We start from the raw sequence: 23438 nt of genomic DNA on the forward strand, positions 1-23438 counted from the left end.
CCCTGTAATTAAAGTGTAAGTGTGGGTCTAGTTTGGTTTAACACCCCAGTGAGAAAAAGCTCCCTGATTGCAACATCAAACACGGTGTCGTCACCGGCTGCCGATACGTGCAGGCACTGCCTGTTCCAAAATAAATATTGACGCGATTGTTGTATTCAAATGAGCTTCCTGACCGGACTTACGCGGGCCAATCACAGCCCATCGTCTCATTACACCTTCTTTTCAGAAATCATTCATAACGCCGATGCGTCAACACTCACAGAGGACCCGGCTATAAATACGGCTGCGCGCAGCGCACAGTTAGACATTTTTCCCAAATCAAACGAAAGACACCTCTGAGCCAGAACTGTGGGAATCCGGCTTCTCTCTCTGATTCCTCTCTCTGTCTTCCTCTGCATTTTGTATTTAGTGTTTAGTATCCAGATCACTATGTTGGCCACTGGTGGATTATATTTGCAGCACGTCGTGGTGGCAGCGGTGTGTTCCGTGCTGGCCACAGGGACGCTGGGGTCCCCGGTGGTGGGGCCAGAGCCGATCCGATGCGCTCCGTGTACACCGGAGAAGCTGAGCCAGTGTCCAGCAGTGGCACCCGGATGCGCTGAGGTGCTGCGGGAGCCCGGCTGTGGATGCTGCTTCGCCTGCGCTCTGAAGGCTGGGGAGCTGTGCGGGATCTACACGGCGCCGTGCGGCTCAGGACTGAGGTGCACCCCGAGACCCGGCGACCCCCGGCCGCTGCACTCCCTCACCAGGGGACAAGCCGTGTGCACGCAGAGCACTCAGCCCGATTCAACCCCCGAGCCACAGACTCAAGGTGGGCCTGACACCTCCACATTATCCATGTGTAAATGACAAATCCAGCAATTCAGCGTCATCAGAATCTCTAGGCTGATCCATTCGGTCAGTCCCGCCTCACACTCATTCAATTTGCTCCTGCAGATCAGGGAGAGCCAGAGACTGAGATGGATAACGCAGCCATCGTCTCGGACCCCGGCTCCAGCCACTACCTCCCCGGCCTCAGTAAGCCCTATGACCCGAGGGCTGCTGCTGACGCACAGGAGAGCATGAAAGCCAAAGTCGTCGCCATGCGCAAGAAACTGGTGGAGCAGGTAAGACGCAGCATCTGTATCACTGGGAATTCTCAGTCTGCAGCGTGTTGCTAAAAGTTTTTTGGGGGAGGGGGACGCTCGGGGAGAGGGCTCGTGCGCCACAAGGGGGAGCTCGTGTGCTGTTAGACATGCTGCATTAGCAAAAGAGAAGCTGGGGATGCTTTTGCTATTACAAGTTTTATTTGCAGTTTGATGCCAGCCCACGTGTTTGCTCCCAGTAAAGCAGCGTTGATGATTATTCCTCTGTGCTGGCACCGTGCACTTAACCCTTCTCTCACCTGTCTCCTCTGTGCAGGGGCCCTGTCACGTCGAGCTGCAGAGAGCCTTGGATAAGATTGCCAAATCCCAGCAGAAATTAGGAGACAAGTTAACCAGGTTCTACCTCCCCAACTGTGACAAACACGGGCTGTACAAACCCAAACAGGTTAGTATCTGGAGAAAGTGTGTGTGGGTGAGTGTGGGTGAGTGTGTGTTGGCCTCTCTTTTTATTTTTTTGGGGATGGATTCATGACTCCGCTCAGCAGGAAAGAATCTCCCCAAGCTGTGTGTGAGAGTGTTTAGCCAAGATTATGTCAAGCACAGCTTTGAAAATGATTGTGTGTTGCAGGCGGGGATTTGTTCAGCACTGTTTGCAGCTGAGAGGGTGTTTTGTTTGACTGTGACATCACCCAGTTAGTGCAGCATGACCGTACATGTGTGCAACACATATGCTCTGAAAATGAAAACACTTAAAACACTTTCTGTCTCTGTCTCCCCTGCAGTGCGAATCCTCTCTGGACGGACAGAGGGGTCGATGCTGGTGTGTGAATTCCTGGAACGGCAAGAAGATTCTGGGTTTGACCGAGCTGCCTGCAGACGCCGAGTGCCCTTAAAGAGATCGACCACTGATGCAGATCTCACGAAACACACACAAAAAAGAAGAAGCAAGCCACTGATCTGTCCTTTTTTAAATAGCTGTTTATTTATTGATCTTGTCCATGGTGGTGTTTAATTCAGGTACACTGTCATTGCGGGACTCTGGGTCCCAACCAACTCCCCCCCTCCCTCTTAAAAACACCCGTCCCAAAGAGAAAAAATCTATTTTTGTTTTCTGAAGATTTTAATATTGATTCCTTCTACTCTTCCGCCTTATTTATTTCAATGTTATTACATGTTATGTGTTATTTTGTAATTATTTCATGAGTATTTATACCATTTTTTGCCTTATTGTTATTATATTATTATTTTTATTGGTGTATAAAGTGTATATATGTATCTCAGCCCTGAGTAACTCCACTGCTGAGTTGAGCTCGCTCTACCCTTACGGAGTTGTCTGGACATTTGGTTTTGTGACAAACCAAGAAAGAACAAAAGCACTGAGTGACCAAATGTCATTTAGAAGTATTTCTAAATGTTGTTTTTTATAATTCATTTTCATTGTTATGCCTCTTTTTTTTTTTTTGTTACTGTCTTTTTTTACTTTCTGACACATTATCAGCTCTTGTCAGTGAATGCAAAACTCTCTCAGTCAGGAATCCTCACACAGTCTCAGACAACATTCCCCGTGGATGCACGGGGCTGCAGATAGCATGACAGGCGGTGCCTCCCTACGCCGCCTCTCACACGGGTATTTCTACATTAACCTACCTCTGATATTTATGTGTCTGCTGCCAGTTGTGTTGACGTATCTGTCAGACTTGCTATTTTACTTTATATGTTACTGTTCTCTCTGACCAAGAACACATGACCACAAAGAGAGAGAGTCCCACAGTCAACCATGATGTGCTCTGCTCTATCTACATGCTGCTGTTGGAGAGAGAATTGTCGTCTATGTGAGTCTATTCCAAAGTGACTAACTGCTCACTCGTGTGTATGTGGACTTTTGTAATTGAGATGTAATGTAAGAAAAAAGGTGATATATTTAATAAAAACATTAACCTCAGCTTTGGCTTCGTGGCCTCTCTTCGGGTTATTTTGTGCACATAGGTAGCAAAACATGAGAGTCAGAACAGCTGCGTAGATGCTCACCTGGACCACATTTTCTATATTCAGTGTGTTTGTGTGCCGTGTTATCACGCTGATCTAAAGTGGAGGTCCTTGTCTAACTTTACCCAGTTTTCTGGGACATGCAGCTCTGCGCTGCCTTTTGACCTGCTCTCTGTTTGCCTTGGTCGGGCACAGGAATTCACCTCAACCTCTTGTGCCCACTGCCAGCCTGCCTGGCACCATCAGATTTATTTTTGTTCTTTACAAATTGAACCTTCGCTTTATCCTTATTGACACATTCCAAGACTGAGGGGAGCCTGATTGCATTCAAGGACTTGGTTCCAGAAATTAAGCTGATGAGAGGATGACTGAACTGTTAGCTGCTGATGACAGCACCAGTCTGTTCGTGTCATGGATGAGTCAAAAACAAACAGCTTTGTAAAATGTGTTCACTTTTTATTTAAAAAAAAAGACATTAAATACAAATTATATTTTTAATCAAAGTCTTTTTTTTCTCAGAGCAAATAATAGCTGTGTGATTTCTAGTTTAGTATCATGAAAAGCTTGAATCAAAAAAGAAACAAAACAAAAAACAACAACTCTTTGATGGATAAACTTGAAAAAACAAAACATATTTACCCGTGAACTGAGAGATTCTTAACGTGGCCAGCAGGGAAAAACCAAAAGAAGTGACATTACTACTACTATGACCCCGGACTGAGGCGGGATGGCTGGGTGTGCACGGAGCGAAGTGACTTACTGAGAGGTGAGAGGTTCACCGACCTTAAGAAGCAGTGAACTAAGGTGACCGGATACCTGAGTGCCCGACAGACACAGATTTTACCCAAGGCTGAAACTTGCCTGCTGGGCACGGAGCTTACAAATGACACTGCTGAGATACAGAAGGTAAAGGTTCATTTAAAAATAAAACATTCATTAGTGATTATAATCCCCAAAATACACTGAATCATATAGACTTTGCTGTGCAATCGGTGAGTCACTGAACTGTTCATAAGAAAACCTAGTTTGGATCAGCTTATAATTCTTTCTTAGATAAATAATTTTTATTTTTAAGTACTGTACATGATGTCTAGTCAGACACATAGCTGGCCAGGAAATAATATTAATAATAATAATAATAATATATAAAAAGACACATTACACAAATAATCAGGAGGGAATAGCTTCAACATTTTTAAGTATGTTCCTCCTCTTACATCAAGTCTTTGACTAAGATGGGATATAGCACCAACAGGCTGGTTGTAAGTTGCTGCTGTCTGTTAAAGGAAGTGTACAGCCGATTTCATGCTACCAAGCTACTGGGCAAGCATTCTTTGTCGGCACTCTCTCCACTTTTCAAGTCTTTACACAGGATGTGGGAGAGCATCGGGCAGGAAGCTCCTCAGGGAGGGGGACCATTCCTCCTCCCTCGGACCCCCTGCCACTTGTGTGAATGCGTATTTGGTGCTGTGTCCACCTTGTGGAGATTTGTTGGCATACGATCATACAAGCATTTTTCAAAGACACAAAAACAACAACAACAAAAAAGAAAATAGTTGCATTGAACGGAAATTTTCTGAGGGGTTTTCGCTAAGTTCGCTGTCAGAAGTCCTGGTGTAGCTGGGTTTTTGTTTCTGTCTCTCTTTTTTTATCCTCCCTATGTTATTATTGTTTTCTTACAGTATCACACTGTTTCATCTCACATTACCTCGAAGGAAAGGTATGCAGATGGAGATAGGTCCAATTGTCTTTAACTGCATGCATTGGCGAGTAGCGGCGCAGCTAAAGTGCTTTAAGTGCTTGTGCTTGAAGCATAGGGGCAGCTGGCACCTGCGACGGCGGGCGGGGCGGGGGGTGGTGGGGGTTCCACATAAACAAGCCTACACCAGGTTGCACCACTGACAGAAGGAGGACCAGAGGTGGGCAGAGTGCTGGAGTGGGGAAACCAGCTTGAGTTAATGGGTTGGAGGCAAAGACGTGATTAGGCACAGTGACACAGATCGGCATTTGGAGGTGGACAGGAACAGCAGGGGGTGGGAAAGAGACATAAGACGGACAAATCTAACCAACCTGATGCTTAAGGCTGCTTTCAGACAGACCTGCACGCCACGGTAAAACAATGCAGGAGGCTGCATTTGTGTGTGCGAGTTGTTTGTCGGACTGGACCCACACATTTAGAGTAACAGGCTTTTACAGCTCAGAACTCAAGGTCGTGATTTCGTCTTTGGTCGTGACAATGTAGATATGCTATTCATGATGAAAAGTAATTCACCAACAGTGCACGTTTGCACGCACGTGACCGTCACATAATCCAGCACACTGCAGGACGATGGTCATGGTACGTTACAGAAGAAGTTCCAAGTTGTTGCATCATTTTGACAGAGTCTTGTATGTTGCCAGGTCCTGCTGAGTTCAAATGAATAAGAAGGGCTGCATGTTTTCATGTGCAGTGAAAGTCTGTCTGAATGTGGCCTAAGAACTGCAGAGTGACATGTGAGCACCTCAAAACAATACTCCGCCAAACATCTATCTTTTAACTATTATGATCTCGTTTGAAAGTGGCTCAGAAAGTTAAGTTTGGTTTCACAGCAGCTACAGAGGTTGATGTGACGTCGTCCTGATCATTCAAACATGCATATTGTTGCCAAAACCTGTGAAAACACCAGTTCCATTTGTTGTTAGTCAGTTTTTAGCATTCACAAGTATGGAAACACAGATGACCTACACTCTTTGTTGTGCCTGAATGCCTCACACACTACTGCTGACAGACTACTGACGCTACACCTTCTATGCAAACACTGTTATTTCTTAATGTAAAGCCTGCACACAAAGACAAATTATAGGTTCGCTTACAACAAGAAGAGGGGAAATATCTGATTTCCAGGATATTACATATAATTTGTGGGTATCAGCGAGCTGCTATTAATAGGCAGGAAACTCACTGTGCTTCCCACAGAGGTGGGGTGTCAGTAAAGTGGCTTCAATGTAATTCAGGAACGATAACCAGGCTGATATCTTGGCACATTTACATTTGTAGCACATTTACATTTGTAGCTTAATTATATTTTATCTTGTATTTACTTGTATATTAAATACTCTATGTTAATGTTTGTGTTGTGTCTGTGAAACCCTCATCTTCTCAAACACCTGACATCCTGTTGGAATAGTGTATTTAACATTTTTTAAATGCTAGTACAGCACTATAATAGTATAACGACAGGCTGTGATTCTAGGTCACTGTTGGTTTCCACTGTAGCTACTGTGAATCCACACAAACCTTTCAGAACCACCTTTCAAGCCTATTGGAAACAAGTGCTCAATACGTTCAGTGAAGTATTCCTTTAAATGAGGATTTCATAGGGTGATGGCAGGGAGGAGGGTTGGAGAGGTGGTCTTTAAAGGCACTGTAACTGCAGAATTAGCCTCCATTCCCTCCCCAGCAGGAGGGTAGGGAATAGTTTAGAGGCAGTAAGGAGGGCCCTTAGCGGCCGTTGTGCTGGGTAGGAAGTGAAAGCCCTGCCATCCCATAATCCTCCACTTCAAAATGGACCCTGAGCCATAGAGTGTTTTTATCTGCATTGTTTACTAGAGCTGGGGATGGGCAGTCTGAGCTCGCTGACACAGATTATTTACACGAATAAACACTTTTGGGGACGTGCACACTCACTCGCTGTGTTGCACAGACATGCAGCTGTGCACACGTACGTGCATGTTTGTTATGCAGGTGCTCACACTTGAAGACACACTCACACATAATAGAAACTGTGACTGTGCAATTTTTTTTGGGGGGGGGGTCATATACGAGTCCTCTTTAAGGTGAGTGGGAAAGTCCCTCCCTTCCTGTCTCCCTAGAAGAATAGTGCAGATGACAGGTTCTCTCGTTCTTCCTCTTCTCACTCATGTTTCAGCTTAATCTTGTTTTTTTAAGAAAGAATAGAGGTTTCCTAAGCACAGGGCAGATAACTGTGATGGACAGGAGGCTTGGCCGATCACGGAGGCCGGGCTCCACCCCTTCCCCTCCCCTTGTTCTCTCCCTCCCTCTCGGACAGAAATGGAACCTGAAATCAAAAGTCCAGAGCTCCTCAGATGTTTACATAAAACTACATGCAAGAGCAAAGTAGGCTCTCTTTCTTTCTCCCTGTCTTTCTCCCACACTCCTCTGCTGTTTTCCTCTCTCCGTCCTCTCATTTGCTCTCTAGGTTGTAGCACTGCGTCTCACCCCGCTCCTTGGCGTCGAAGCCAGGCAGAGTCTGCCCGTATTTGTCCACGCACCAGCAGTATCCTCGCCTCCTGCCTTTGGATGGACGGCACTGCAAAGAGGTGAAAGAAGAAAGACTGTGAATAGTGCAAAGCTGCTCGTTTGCTTTTACCGAACATGTATTTCATGCAGATATTAACATGTGCACCATTCATTAAAAAAGACTGCACAGACTGGTGGCACCAACACGGCATGGACGAACACACTAACATCACTCACACCAGCCCTGACTTCCATCTTTAGTTCAAAGTCAGAAGGGAAAGTCGAGGAGGACTTATCACTTTGAGACACACTGTGAAAACAGATTAACGTTTCCAAGGTGAGGAATTATTACCCTGACACAGCCTCAACACCGCCTTCAGTGTGCATGTGTGTATTATAAGAACACTCAATCAAATCTCTGTTGGCTTTTAAATCGCGGATGCTTGTCAGGAGGCCAAGTCATGCCTCAGCAGGACTCTGATAAGACAAACATCGATCGTGGGGAGGAATGCCCCGCTGCCTGGAACGCTCCCTGAGCTTTTATATGCACAAACTTTTATAGATAAACACCACAGATGATGCAGCTGCTCGACTGGTGAAGGGTGATAATACACGTAACACGATCAGAGCGAGAGAGTTCGCTCAGGGATCCACATGTAAGCAGCATGTTGTTGAGTTTCTCTCATCTACTGTATGAGCTCTGGAGCAGTTTATTTATCAGGCTTATATGCTCCTGACCAGTGGGGGTAAACGATGAAAAAGCAGATTATTTTTGATAGAGAGGGGCAGGAAATGAGGAACGCTCCGAGTGAGTGAGAGTGAAGGAGTGTGAAGGTAAATATGGAGTTGCTAAAATATTTACCAAGGCCACTTGGAGGGCTGCAGGGAAACCAGCTCTGCTATTCTGGGAAACTGGCAGACACTCAAAATCATCTGGAGCTGATTATGGCCTGTGTGTGCACGGGGGCGCATGCATGTGCACACATAAACACACACTGACATGTAAGCACACACAAACAAGAGTTGTATGTACTGTACGTATACATACTCCTACTGCCCACCTGAATACACACGAGCACTCACACACATGTACGCAGTAATATCAGATGTCCCACAGGGGGATGGGATTTGTAGAGCGGCAACTTTATGAGCTCCATTTGGGGTACACATGAAACGACACAATCAGCCGGACCAGCTCAGAATAGTCCTCCTCTTACCCATCATCTCCCCCAGAGGGAGTGGTGACAGATCGGCAAGGTGATCAGCCAGAACCGAGGCACGCCTCTCTGCCTGCCTCTATCGCTGCCGATGTAGTTAGTAAGCAGAAGAAAGTACATGCAGTATTTGAAGGTCATGAATATATATGAATGTACTGCTGTACTTCAGCACGTGATTAGAACCAAAACAATGGCTGCTTACTTTCAGAATGAAGTGATGGGTGGTTTTGCATATTTTACTACCATGAGGATATTTGCACATAGAATCCCTACACTGATAACGAGAGGCGAGGATACTTCGATATGCAATGTTGGCCATTGGGCAGGCGTCTGTTGGCCTAGTTTTGGCTGTGTGTGCACTAGTCAGACTGATAGGTGTTTGCAGTAGGACGTGATAGTGTCCAGCAGTGATTTCACAGAGCCCTGTTGTCACAGTCACTTCACTACCAGCAGTGACGCTGCAGATAACCGTCACTGTAACTGCCTCTCTGAGTTTTCCAAAAATCCTGAGTTCAGTTGTCTAATCTAGACCTTAACCATGAAGGTGGCATATCATAAAATACCAGAATGAACTATTTTTGAAACCGGCACATGATCGTAATGAAACCTGTCCGTCTTTGATAACCAGTATAGCATCAAAGTAGTTCACTCCCTCAGAGACTTGCATAAAAGGGCTATAATTTCTGCACATCTTATCAGATGTGGATGTGAACTCTCTCAAATTGAAGCTGGAAAACACCACTTTCTTCCTTTAAAGTCGTTGTTGCACTGAAATCCCAACACCCAGCAGTGCAGAGCCAAAACAAAACTCTCCTAATACTTACAGACTGCATTGTTGGAGGCCATGGAGTGACACAGAGGCAGACATACAGACTGGCTTTAGAGTGTGACCAGGTGTCTATTTCCGGCATAGCCAACATCCACATGCAGCCCGAGTGCATGATCAAAGGCAGCTTTATAGAGACAGAGGCCCGTTAAAATACCTCGCCAACAACTACTGCAGCACTTTAGGGTTAAGCACGCAGCCCAACATGCCTCGCTCTCCCACCCTAGCATCATCGAGGGATTCTTTTCGCTGAACTCAGTTTTCCTTCGACCTAACTCTCCTCTTCCTCTTCCTCCTTCTCTTCTGTCTCACTATTTTCTGCGTCTCTCTCTCTCCTCTCCTCTCCTCTCCTCTCTCCACCCCACCTTCACAGTGCCATCATCTGAGTCTGCGGCCAGCTTCTATTTTAACCCTGACCTAGCAGACAAGACTGCTGGGGCTTAACATTGTGTTCCTCTGCTCTGGTTAATGATGATAGAGTCAAGTATGCGCTCGGTTTGTGTGTGAGGGTTGGAAAAGCCAAAGGAGAGATGGAAGGAAGAGGAAGAGCAAAATGTGCATGTGTGCATTCCCCTGTTGCTTGGCTACCTTTGAATTTCTTCTTAGTCTCTCATTCATCTGCAAACTATTAGCAGCATCTCAAGTGATCCTTTGTTTATTGCGTCCATCTCCACACATGACCCTTTGTAACCGCTACATTAAGTAGATTCATCAAACAAGACCTTAAAAATGTATTCATTCATTTAAATTAATCCCAAAAGTTGAATCACTCTCTGATACGTTTGCGGCTTTCTTGGAAAAAAATGACAAAGAACACTGAGGAAAAAGCAGAACAAGTTACTGTGTACAATTCATATTTTGAAGGAGGTTGCAGTCATTCATTCCTTTTGCTAATTAAATTAATCTGTAAAGATGAAATCCACAATTTCATTGTGTGCAGAACATCCAAAGTTCAGCTAAATTAGAGTTCTGTAGTCTGATATCAGGTGGATGTCTGCTAGGACGTACCAGGACATATCCCTACTCCCATCCCGTAGTATATATATATATATATATATATATAAATATAAATATAAAGTATATGTGTATGTATATATTATAAAGACTATAATTATGGAAGAAAACCACAAGATTTGGCTAAACTGTGGCTGAACACAACTCCAACATAAAATGAGGCCTTTGTCTCCATGTTTTCTCCCTAAAATCCAGTATTGAGCCTGGAATAACGACCAGTCTTCAACATAGACTACATTTAGCATGTGAGCATTGTGTTAATGGCGACTTGAAACAATGCAAACCTGTTTTTAATGGACACTTTTTTATATTAGTCCTGCTTATTTACTTTCCCTTTGTTTTTGATACAAATCTCCATTTTATTGTTACATTTTTTCTGGTACGGTCGCTGTCAACATACTGTAAATGTCTTTATACTAAATCATACTACAATTGGAAACTGTGTATTTGCAATGCTATTTCGTTGATACAGTTGAGAGCCTTTGTAGACAAGCACTCCATTAACTCCAGTAATCTGACGCCATATGAACGTGTCGGCTTCATGTCCAAGCTGCCTGCTCACTTGTACCATTGCGAAAAGACTGTCGAAAAAACTAATTTTAAAGGTTTTCATGAACAGTTTTATTCCTCTGTGTTGCCCAAGCCATGTAGTGACCGACTGTTTGTACTCGACAACAACAGACAGCCAGAATAACTTGATGTATCTATTACAGCCAACAATGGTTAAAGACGGTAGTATTTCATAAATTGTTAATTGTTGATTGTTGTTAAAGTTGCTAAGTGATTTAGGAAATTGCTTAAATTTGCATGTCTACGTCTGATGTTTTTTATCTGTGTATGTTCATTAAATGAACCAGAAATTACAGTTGGCTGGATTAATCATTTGATGTGCTGCTTCTTTTCAATCTTGAATTTAATCTGACTATAGTCAAGCCACAAACCTTTTAGAGCAAATTTCAAACCTGTACATGTAAGGTCAGAAGCTGATTTTCTCGTTGTATAGTGCTCATTGATCCACAGAGTCTAAACCCAGGGTCAACTCAGACCTTGTGCCCTATATTCTGAAACTCACAGCCTGGTACTTGCCCTGTATACTCCACATGGCTGTCACTAAAAAAGCACATTTCATCCACCCTGCACATTCATAATGCTACCTTTATGGGGCGTGTATGCGTATGTGTTGTGTTTATGAATGCGTGGTCTTGTGATGCCGGTCTTTATAGCTAATAGCAGCGCCGTTGGGCTTCACGGACATTAAAAAGAGCCTGGTCTGACCACAGGATAAACACAAGCTCATAAAATGCAATATGTGTGTGTGTGTATAGGGGTGCATGTACATGTATTTGTGCAAGAGAGGGTGCATCTGTCTGTGTGCATGTTTGTTACTGTATTGGATGTAGCTGCAGGATATTGCTTTTTCTAAAAAAGCAGTTTAATGAGTGTCTGAGTGAATTCAACTCCAGAATAATTTGTGGTTGTTTTAGAAGAACTGAGCCAAGCAAGCTTTAAAATAGGAGCCTAAATATTACTACACAAAGTTTGCAAAGCGTGCAGGTTGACTGAACCAGGTGAAATCAACATGAGCAATGACTGGATGTGGTGAAAGACATGAGGTAAAGAAGACTGAGGACACTTTTAAATCAATGGAAAGCAATTTTAACAGGACCACATAATGTAAAGTCTGTTATCAATATATAGGTAAATGTGCCAAACGTTGGGTGAGCATTCCTACGGTAAGCCAGCCTTCCTGTTAAATGACGCTGATATATCACTGGTCTCTGCAGTAAGTGTCAGGTTGTGTTGCTGGGCCTCAGTCAGGTGACACCATTCTCTAGTCCTGACATGCACTACCTTTAAACTGACCTACATACAGAACCACCCCTCTCTTCATCTTTACACTCCTCACGGCCTGTCATGATTCCTGCCCCGGGCCCTGTTATTCTGGATTATTCTGCCCCAGCTATCAGCCTCATTCCTGCTTCACAGGTTCATGTTCTGTGGAAGATTTCAGGAACTGCCATGTCCCCTCCAGCCACCAGATGTCCCTGCACTTTCTCCCAGCTCTCAGTTACCTTTACTTCCTCCTCACCTGTTTTCAAACCTCTCATCAGCCCCACCGTATAGATACAGAACCAAATCATCCACAGGCTTCTTGCTGGATTGTAAATGTTCTTCAGTTTCTTTGAGGCTGGTTTTGTTGTGAACCTTGTACTTGAGTTCTCATTGGTAAGTCAACTATCACTTTTACTACTTACATGTCTGCTATAATATAAAACAACTCTCTGTATAGTATCAGGTTAATTTCACTCTGAAATCATCACGGGACAGCATGCTAATCAACTAACAGCTAAAGCCATACTGGTTAGCATGCTAACTGAGTGATAAGCTAATTAGCATACTGAAAACAGCATATTTAATTCAACTAGCATGCTAAGCTAGAAGCAAACCATACCATACCTTACCAGCATCCTGTGTGAACCTCCGTATGAACCCAACCATATTCACCCATTGTTGATAATCAACCAAACAAACGAAGCAAATCTCTTCAGTGACATCCATGAGATACTAGAATGAATCCATGTCCCACAATTCACAGCAGGTCTGATTCTTCTTTTTAAACTTTCCCACATCTTCCAGTTTCTTCCTGTCAGCTGAGATTGCTTTCCTCCAAGCAGGCTGTGTGAGGCTTGGGCCAAACTTACCCGTCCATACTTCACCATGTCCCTGAGCCTTATTCTATCCCTCAGGTTCTACTTCCTCTTCCTTTTGACACTGTATTACACTGTAGTATCTCTAGATCTGACTCTTTTGACATGTTATAGCCTCGAGGGCCACTTACAAATACAGCATATATTCAAAACAGACACGTAAGTGAAGTTGTTTGTATGTTATACCTGCATACATGTGTTCACATGCTTGTTATCACATAGTTAACATGTTGAGTATGAATCATTTCTGACACTCTGATAACAAAACAAAATTTGGATGAAGCATAACCTGGGATTAACCAATCTATACAACATTTTTAAAGTATGCTTTGATAAGCTATTGCCTTGTATTGTTGCTTGTTACAGCATTAAATATTGATACACTAAAATTAAGTCAATGAAAAAAGAACTTGAAAACATGTTTATATTCTAACAGTATAGTTTTTGGATCAGTACCAAAACTCAGGTACTGTATACACACAGAGAAATACTGCCCTATATATTGTGCAAGAGTCTTGGCAAAAAGTGACTCCATGTCCCCCAGCGAGTAGGAAGAAGGGGTGGATTAGAAATCCAGGGAGGGAACAGAACAAGGGATAGAGACAGAGTAAAAATAGCTGTCTGGGTCCCCGGAGGTTGACCAGTTATTATAAAGCCATTGTGGTCAGTGTGTACGTTTCCACAGATCCCTCTGAGTCACGCTCAATAAGTGAGCCCTTATGGACCTGGCTCTGTCGAGACCCAGTGAGGGAGGGAGGAGGAATAAGGGTACGCAGGCACCTGGCTCACATCCTTAACCCGCTGCTTCTTCCTCCTCCTCCTCTTCCTCTCAACACACACACTCTGAAAGAGTACACAGAGAAATGCAGACACTGCCATCCCATTCACAACTGTCTGCAGGGTGATTCCTGGCCAAACAAGGAAGGAAAAGCCAGGTGGGCGGAAGGGCAGGATGGACAGAATGATGGAGCGGGCAGGCAGAACAAAAGATGGGTGGACGACTGTAGCCAGGGTACAATAGGGGTAATGATGGGTGGGTGAAATGACGAATAACAGAGAGGGAGAGCATGAGACTTTGAAGGGTGTAATGAGTGGGACAGTTTTGGGCATGCAGTGCCTGAACTAGGATACTGAGCCAATTCATATAACTGCTACTAAAAATAGGTTTCTACTAAGCTGAGGTAGGGCTAACACGGCTCAGACTTCTCCTACAGCCTTACAGCACAAGCAGGACACACAGAAGACTTGGCCTGATGATAACTGTGTGGCTAAATTAAATTCTATCCCAAATCTATCTTATAGGAAAACTCACCTACTGCATACTTGAATATCAAAAGTTAATTGTTTGCCCAATGGAGAACAAAACCCGACCAATCATGTTCACTTGCTGTGTCATCAACTTTTCCCAAGCTCAGATTGTCATTATTTTCTTTAACTTTTGTGACTTTTCATGTGCAACACTGTGGTTTTCTTTGAGGGGAAATAAATAATTTGAATGGTTGTTTAATCCCTCCTCTATGACAGCAGGTTGTTCACATCACCTTCAGACATGATCAGGCGACACACTGGATTAATTATTACTGTATGGGTCATTTTGTGTGCACCCCAGTTTTATCTGTCATTGTTTCTGCAATATAGCTGAACAAAGAGTTGTATACTTGATCCATCATTGGGACACAGGACTGCTGTAGATGAGTAGGCAGCAAATTGTGGTGTGTAAGTAGTTTCTGAACTTTCTATGGTCATTTTGACCTTTTCCTTCGCCTGTGAAAACCCTACACCACCAATTTTAGCCAATATGATGCCATTCTGTTCTCTCTTATGTCTTTTAAATGGCAAATACTTTCAGGGAAATCCAGAAACATTTTAGCAACATTACAACTCTTCCACATTACGCTTTTGAAACACTTAAAACCCGGAAGTAGGACTTTCTGGTGGTCCTCTCACCCAGAACACTGCTGGACTTGATATCACTTGCAGATCACACATAAGCTTAGTAACTGCTGTAATGTCTATACTGTATTGATTTAAACAGATGGATTACGGAGTGTAAAGGCAAGATAAATAAAACAAACTTAATATTTTCCAACAGAGGTATTCTTCAAAAAGCAGTCAGCAGATCATCGGTACTTCTGTAACACATCTCTTGTCTTTATAGCCTTTCCAACCTCCCTTTCCACCACTGCAAGGCATGAATCCAAATTAAACTTTTTAACCCATTATTGGTCTATTTTGCCTAAGGTCAGAAACTGATTCAACTGGATTAAACAATTTGCAACAATGCAAACAAATGCACTGACGGGAGTTTCGTTTTCCACTTCTGTTTGCGTCGCACACAATCACTCTATGTTGTGTTTCACTGTGTGTGGAAGCCATTATCGTTATCTACAGCTATCTAATCCGTTATTGGTTTGTTTTGCCTAATCCTTATGGTTCTTTATATGCAGTGAAAACCCATACAGGAATGCACAAAAGGGACTTATGTGTAGTTCTTATTTTAGCTCCTGAGTTTAGTTTCTGTTGAGCCTCTTTTCCTGGAACTACTTGATCAAGAAAGTTCCCGTTTTAATTCCTGGTAGTAATTGGTGGGAAAGGTCAATATGAAAGATGAAACTAGCAGCTTTAACCAGCCAACCAATCTGATATTGAACGATTTTGGCTGTGTCACTTTAAGATATGTGTGTATCATGTGTATGGTTATGCCCTTTTTTCCTTTGCTAAGTCCTTCACCCCTCCCTTCTTCCATCCCCTTCCCTCCCACCTCCTACCCCCGTTGCTCCCTTCTTTTCACAGTATTGTCACCCTAGACGGTTCACACGGTCTCCTCTTCGCTGTGTTTCCGGTCATAAATCTCTGCAACACACCGTGAAGGCACATCTACTGGGATGGATTTAACACAACACCCCACTGGCCCTCTGAGAAAAGGGTGACAATGGTTGGCACGCTGCTGCTGCACACACACACACACACTCTTAAAGCAGGAATGACACTTTCCTGGTAGATATTTGTTGATGAAATCCAGGAAAAGAACAAGGAAGAGTCTGATTTTAATATAAGAAACAATGCAACCACACTTTGGAGACTTTTGGGAAAGAGTGAGCTAAGAATCTAAGAGGATGATTTCTGTGTGTGTGTGTGTGTGTATCCTCACGTTGGTCTCTGACTCATGGAGCTTGTTGGGGGTTTTTGGTGACTCATGTGTTTCTCAGAATGGGTTCTAGCTCAGTGGAATCCCTCTGATAAGCCTCCCAACTAATGGAAGTATAGTGGCGGTACTTATTTGACACACTTTCTGTCTTAGCAATGCCCCTCCACCACTCCCATCCATCCACCACCTTCCCCTCAGGTCAGCACATGTCACCTCCTTAACAATTCCAACGAATTTCAGCTTCCTCGTTTTTTTTTTTTTTTTTTTTTTTTCTTGGGTGGCCCCAGTCTGCTGCACCACGGACAAGAAAAACTAAACCGGTGACAGTCTGTTTGTTTTTTTGTTTTTTTTACCTCACCAACAGCACCCCACACCTACACACCCTCACCAAAACTACCACCATCAAACAAGCGCCATACATGCACTCCCCTGCCGCCACATCTACTATGCCACACACACTCCCAGACCACATTCTTACATGCCTACCCCCCACACTCTCCCACACCACAAACACACCTGACCGACTTCATTTCCTGTGAAGCATGAGTCAGACAGCTGCAGTGCATTTACTGGAGTAATACATGGTTATTAGCCATTCTTATAATACAGTGTTGATGTGGCTGTCAAGGCAACCTGAGCCGGAAAAGAAAACGGGGATTGTTCATGTGTGGGTGGGTGGGATGAGTTGGTGAAGATTCTTTGGAGGTGTTCAGGCATGCGGTGGGTCTATTTGCATGTTCACAGGTGTGTGTGCGTTTAAGTGTTTGAGGTAGTGTGTAAAAGAGAGAAACAGCAGGGAGAGCCATTTACCTGTTTTTTCTTATAGAAGCCCTTTCTGTCACAGTTGGGTATGTGGAAGCCTTTTGGCATGAGTACATTGGTGACTTTTAGATTGTTCAGGATGCTCTCCATCTCCCGCCGACACGGTCCCTGGTGGCAGAGCAAACACACATTAACATTCCCCCATTAAAGCTTTAAAAAATTAAATGCATATGATTACATGTATTCAGTATGTGCTTGTGCAAAAATACCCTTTTAAGCTATATGATGAGTCTCTCCAAGGTAAAAAACTCTGAATGCACTGTGCATTGTTATGCAAATATACCAAAAAACAATCTGTCTTGGTTGCAGTGATGAACCCCCTTTTAGATTGAAGTGGTTCAAAAATATACTTTCTGTAAAAAGTGGTACCTTGATTTACAAAAAGTCTGATAGCATATAATTTAAAAACAATATGTTGTTTAAATGATAGTAGATGGCTTAAAGGGATGCTGTGGAGTGTTTGACCACAAATTGCTCTGTTCTACAATGTTTTGATGAGACATTGCCCATACTGTTTGTATATTGTGTTTTTCCTGCACGTGCACAGGGCCGCACATGCATACCACCTACTACGAGTTGACAACAATATGCTTTCTGGCCAACAGCAAAGGACAAGGGTGGTCATTCATGTGTCATGGGCAGCCACTAGTCTACAGGTATTAATTCCAGTACTCTCACCAGGTAATTTTAATTGTCATGTCTCTTATCCCTGATTTCCTGTCATCTCCTCTTTTATCAGCTCCTACAAACTACAAAACATAAATAAAAACAGTCGATGGCTGTCCGTTGCATTTGGTTTGGCACCCATTGGTACAGGCTGCTGATGCTTATTTGCGTTAAAATGTGAAACTCCACCAGGTGCTTTTGAAAACATAGCATCTTTCCTAAATGCACTGCTATAAATCTAACTTAGACTAATGGATAGAGAACAGACACTCAGCTGCAGTCGTGAACACTCTAATATCAATAGACGTTAGTTAACTAGTGCTAACTGGCGAATAACAAGCCAGCAGTTTTACCCAATGACGGTTGTCAACACAGATCTTTTCACAGGATTTGGTTATGATTCAAAGATGAACTATCAGTTTAATATTTGACTTAGTTCAAAGCAGAATGTTTAAAAAAAAAAAAAAAAAAAAAAAGGCAAAAACCAAGGATGCAAGAAAAGTAGTGAAATAATGCTAGATAGCAAAAAGCTAAGGGAGCTAATGATTTTCTTTGTAATGACACCATTTCCCTACATTTACATTTAGTGCTTCTATACAGATGTGAATTTTATTTTCATTTTAGCAAAATATCAGTTTTTACTCATTTATAAGTAAAATCTAAAGTAAATATTTTCTAATGTTACAAAATACAATAGTCACACACTTAGGTTTTCAGTCATTCAGTGAGATTCTCTCTTCACCTAGTGGATAATGTATATTTTATTTTGAAAATGAAAAGCACCTTTGAATGATAGGGTGACTAGACTATTATAAACCAAATACAAGATTTACAGTCTTCACCTTGATTAGCAGAAGTAAATTGATCTAGTGATATTTTCAGCTACTTAAAAACAGACTCAACAAGTATATTCATGCATCTCTGCCGTTGCTGTTTCTCCTTCAAACTATCAACAGTTTAACATTTTTAAACGAATCCCGTTGCCTCTGGGTGGACTTACATACTCCGTCTCCCTCTTGCTCTCCAGGGAGAAGTTTTGCATGTCCATGTTGACTCCTCCTGAGACTGATTCCCACTTGTAGCTCTGAGTCTTCTTGCTCTGATCTTTCTGGATCAGTTTGTTGTGCAGCGGAGGCCTGGTGTCCATTAACCCCCGACTGTATCCAGTCTTTACGGTCGCCACGCCGGGCAACACCGTCATTGTCTGGGTCACATTGGCACCGCTGTCTTCTACCTGATTTCCAGCATTCTCTGAATGGAGAGGAGTAAGTCATCAATTTCCAAAAATTTCATACATATTGAACTGTGCTGAAGTTAGTTAACGAGGTAAAAGTTGGAAAGAAGAAAAATGATTATATCTAGAGTCTCTTGAGAGTCATGATTCTCACTTCTCAACCATTTACTTCTGTGAAAAGTGATAAATGTCATATTAAAAGCCTTGAGGCTGGTTCAAACCTACTTTCAGATTTGTGAAAGTAGTTTTCTACCCCAGAAACCAAAAAGCTAATTCCAGTTTCTACAGTGAGCCCATGTGTTGAAGTAAAAACACTACACTTCGTAGTAGATTGAGTAAACTCTTGACTATCTTGTGTGACATAACTCTCCTTGTTAATCTAGCCCAAGTTTGACAAGAGTGGTTTTTAAGTTTGAACCACTGTTATGTGGTCTTAGATGGAGAAAAAGCAGTGAAGCCACAAATATTGAAGTACATGAGGCTCTTTCATTGCAATATTATATTTAATCCTTTTTAATAGTTACAGTAGTTTACATGTGCTTGAAAACTGGAGATTAATCTTATAAATATTAGAATTTATTTTCTCCCTAACTTTCAGTTTATCCTCTCATTATGAAGCTATATAGAGGCCAAGTTTAGCATCATGGATTTATTTATTTAGTTTTCAGTTCTTATAAAATTCTTTCATTCAAAATGATGAATGTCTGCTTCTCGTGCCCTTAATCCAGCAGAGAATTCTTGACTGTCTGACAGAGTTCTCTTTAAAACAGACAAAGTAAAGTTAGCTCATTGCTTTGTGGGCTGTTTGGAGCCAGAAATGAAGCCAAGTAATAAACAGAAACATGAAGATTTCATATCCACAAATTTCCACAGTATGCAGACCAAGAGATAGAATCACAAGAGGAACTGAGTGTAAACAAGGCTTTTTAAGGACACTGAGGGACAAAATGTTGTGTATGCGTTTATATGTGCCGGGTGGAGAGAGGTGGATTGCTCTTAAAAGAGGAGGAGGTCAGGGCAGTAAGAGGTGAAGTGGGAGATGAGGGAGCAGATGTATTAATAGAATAATAGGCTAAGATTCCTGTTAAATCGTTAGACTGGGCACAACATCACCGAGTGGAAGAGAGGAGGGGGCTCCAAACACTTCTCCCTAATCTAGGAAGGGACATAATTACTTGCCACGTGCCACCCGGTTGGTCAAACCACCACAGTTAGTGGAACTTACCGAGCTCGGAGATGACGTCCCGAGGAGGCAGAGGGACGATGGGAACACACATGCAGCGGCTTACACACACCCAAACACAGTTTCAAACCGTTAACTCAAAGCAGATTTTGTGTTTGAGAGCTGCGGTGAGGGTGGCGGGCAGGCATGTAGGGTTGTAACTCGTGTGGGCAGGCAGGCTGGCAGCCCACCCTTTCTCCCTGACCACCTGATCAATTAGTGACGTGGTGGGGCTCCGCAGTCTCCCAGGCTCACCAGAATTTAGAATAACCACATGGATGTCAACAACAGCATCAACTGCACTGAGATTGTCAGAAAGCAGCAAATGCTCTTTAACCTGATACAACTTCGTGTTTTTTTTGTTGTTGTTTTTTTTTTATGAACTCTTCATAAATGTCCATAACAAGACAAAAATATTGAGCCCTGTTTAAGATCCAAGCAATAATTAATTTTTTATTGTCAATATTAACTTTTATATAACCTTCTTAGGAAGTCTGGGGTGTTTTGGATAAACACATTACGCAATTTGTTTGTATAATGGTACAGGGGTAAACAGCACAAACTGCGGAGAGGAGAGCTTGTTAATGTCTGGAAGGAGAGCTTGTTCTGGAACTGTGGAGTGATGGTAGTTGAAACCATTTGGTTGCACTTACACATTGTGGCCAACAGGGGCGCTTAAGATCATTTCCCACCTTTTTTCCATCCCCAGTTGTGGAGATAATGTCAGTAAACATCCCTGAAGTCTGTGCTATAATCTATTGCCTAAAATGTGTAGAAAGGTGGAGATGCCTCAAATCCAGAGGAGGGAAATGTCGAGAAACAGCCATGACACAGGAAGAGAGAGCTAATTGACAGGAAGTAAAAACAGTTTGGGCAAGTTGATGATGGTCTCCAAGTGTGGGTGAGCATGCTGGTGGATGCATGTTAGTATGTGCATGCCTATGACAATGTGAGTGTTGAGTGCTTGCACACCACACATTACTGTGGCCAAAACAAATAGCCAGAAGGAAGAAAACACACACAGAGGGTCCTGGAGGCCTGACGTCAGCAGTGCCTAAACACACAACAGTGTGTATTCACACTAAGGTGGCATGTGTGCCACTGTTTCACCACTGTGAGCAGCATGCAACCATTCACACAAAACTCTACGAAATATGAGATCTCTGAAAACTTGCACAAACACAAACTGAGGATATTTGCAGTTTAGGCTCATTTATAAAGAGTTTTGATTACGTTTGTGTGTTTGATGCTCACAGGGAGCTCAGAGGAATGACACTCCACTTTGCCACACACCCGAGATGTTTTGGCCCACAACCTGCACCGGGAAAACGGCAACACATATTTTCATGCAGTGTGCAAAAATCCATGAGCTTTACTTGAAGGAAAATAAGGACATTACAGAAGACAAGGACATGGTCTGCACTCAGCCTCAGCTAAATACTGTATACTTACAGTATGTATGTGGCATTCCTTAACTATTGGTTTGAGGGAGCCAGACTGTGTGTGTGTTTATGCTTGTTGGTGTGTGTGTGTGGGTGTGTGTTGAGGGGGAAAAGAGAGAAAGACCTGTGTTGTCCCTTCTTAAATGATCTGTGAGCCTCAAACGACAATTTGTTTCTTCATTACATTGTATTTTCAATTTTACGCACGATGTTCAACAACTTTACGCACAAACAAACGGGTATGAAGAATCAACGATTAACTGCAGCTTTAACCTCCAACCCATAGCTGGTGGTAGCCTCTCAAACTTTCAGATGCTTATGGGATTTTGCAACCCCGTTAAACACATCACTGTGCAATGTCAAACATTTCCAAGGAAACCATACGTCCAGGAATGATGATTTGCAGTGTGACAGTTTGCAAAACAGACCAGAGAGTAAATGTTGCGCATGGTTCTTTGTGTCTTATATGTTAAGTAGATCAGTCTAAGCATCTTTTCCTCCTCCACTATTAACACAACGCACTTGGTCGGTGTGTCCATGGGCATGAAACTCCCAGACCTTGTCAACACAGGGCACCACCTCATGGGGAGAGTGCCTGTCAAAGCCACCAAATATCAACAACACACATAACAGCGATCAACAATCTGCAAACCATCAGAAACGCTAATTAACACACTGATTCTTACCTTGTTTTTGCGACGGTATGACAATGCTATTTAATTTTTTGGACGCGGCGCTGGAGCACACTCCCCGGCCCTCCAGAAGAGCTTGCAAGGGTCTGCTCTCCCCCGGCTGGTGCTGGCAGGTCAAGCCGGAGCCGCAGCGCGCCGTGTACACTCCACACGCCTGTCCCTCGCCCAGGGCGCACGTCATACAGCATCCGCAGCCGGGCTCCCTCACCCGCTCCGCACAGTCCTTCGGCAGGGGCTTGCACTGCAGGAGCGCCCCGGCGTCGCACGGCTCGCATCGGACCACCGGCCCCACGGTGCCGGCATGCCGGGCGAACGCAGCCACCGCAGCAGCGAGACAAAGCACACAGAGACCGGGCATTCTGCCTATTAAGCTTGTCACAAAGGGACAGTATGTGAGCTGTCGCATAGGCTTAAGGGGACTCTCTGTGACACAGCGAGCCGTCTAGCCTTCTCCATCTGTATTTTCTTTTACGCGAACTTCTCGTTTTATACAGGCGGAAAAAGAGCCAACAAGTCACACCCTCCTCCGTATGAATAATGTAAACGGAGAGCCCCGATATGAGGGACCGCTACATCCAGTCTGCATTGCTCCAACTTTGAATTCTCTAAATCAATTTTAATAATTTACTGATGACTGCAGCGCTTTCATGCACGTCCAGTTCTGAAAAGGCCAAATGTGTTTGTTTCCATTTGGGAATTTGGCCCCTTGTCACAACTCAGGCAAGTAAAGTAAGCTGCAGAAGGCTGATAGCCTCAAAGTGTTGATTACAGTTCTCTCTACTTAAAGAAACACAAATGTTTTTTTATATATTGCAGATAAAACGCACATCTATGTTTCCACCACAGAGGAAAAATACGTTGCACCAGGGATGGCTCCTTCTGTGCTGACTTGTCCCAAACTTTTGGAGGTCTCTACACCACTGGCCACATCCCCTGCTGGCATCAATGGTATGTGAGTGAATGCTATTGGTTGAACCCCCCACATGCAATACTGATAAAACATTGCTCTGGGCAGGTGTGTAGGTGGCCTCCACATTAAGCCACTAAAACAATAATTTCTTTATATATAATCTCTGTCTGTGTGTGACCACAAGCTCAGTGGTGGGTATACCCAAAGAGGTGGTACTTTACTGGTC

General features: G+C 43.3%; 2 protein-coding genes across 2 annotated transcripts; one reads left to right on the forward strand and one right to left on the reverse strand.

The window, feature by feature from the left end:
- The first annotated feature begins 267 nt into the window (after positions 1-267).
- LOC113152805 (insulin-like growth factor-binding protein 1) lies at positions 268-3027 on the forward strand. The gene is made up of 4 exons (XM_026346259.1): positions 268-811; positions 937-1106; positions 1402-1530; positions 1868-3027. The coding sequence occupies exons 1-4, from the start codon at positions 430-432 to the stop codon at positions 1976-1978; spliced, it is 792 nt and encodes a 263-aa protein (XP_026202044.1). The 5' UTR covers positions 268-429; the 3' UTR covers positions 1979-3027.
- Positions 3028-3582: 555 nt separating this feature from the next.
- On the reverse strand, positions 3583-22743 carry igfbp3 (insulin-like growth factor binding protein 3). The gene is made up of 4 exons (XM_026346216.1): positions 22297-22743; positions 18713-18963; positions 17035-17154; positions 3583-7381 (listed from the first exon to the last, which is right to left on the reverse strand). The coding sequence occupies exons 1-4, from the start codon at positions 22706-22708 to the stop codon at positions 7256-7258; spliced, it is 909 nt and encodes a 302-aa protein (XP_026202001.1). The 5' UTR covers positions 22709-22743; the 3' UTR covers positions 3583-7255.
- Between the last annotated feature and the right edge of the window lie 695 nt (positions 22744-23438).

The sequence above is a fragment of the Anabas testudineus genome, chromosome 4, assembly GCF_900324465.2.
Source record: "Anabas testudineus chromosome 4, fAnaTes1.2, whole genome shotgun sequence".
Taxonomy (NCBI): Eukaryota; Metazoa; Chordata; class Actinopteri; order Anabantiformes; family Anabantidae; genus Anabas; species Anabas testudineus.

Excerpts from the sequence above, each read along its gene's own strand:
- LOC113152805 (XM_026346259.1), top strand. The coding sequence starts at position 430 with ATGTTGGCCACTGGTGGATTATATTTGCAGCACGTCGTGGTGGCAGCG. Across the intron at positions 1,107-1,401 it reads GCAAGAAACTGGTGGAGCAG|GGGCCCTGTCACGTCGAGCT; the intron begins GTAAGACGCAGC and ends TCCTCTGTGCAG. Across the intron at positions 1,531-1,867 it reads GGCTGTACAAACCCAAACAG|TGCGAATCCTCTCTGGACGG; the intron begins GTTAGTATCTGG and ends TCTCCCCTGCAG.
- igfbp3 (XM_026346216.1), bottom strand. The coding sequence starts at position 22,708 with ATGCGACAGCTCACATACTGTCCCTTTGTGACAAGCTTAATAGGCAGA. Across the intron at positions 18,964-22,296 it reads CATACCGTCGCAAAAACAAG|AGAATGCTGGAAATCAGGTA; the intron begins GTAAGAATCAGT and ends CTCTCCATTCAG. Across the intron at positions 17,155-18,712 it reads GCAAGAGGGAGACGGAGTAT|GGACCGTGTCGGCGGGAGAT; the intron begins GTAAGTCCACCC and ends CTCTGCCACCAG.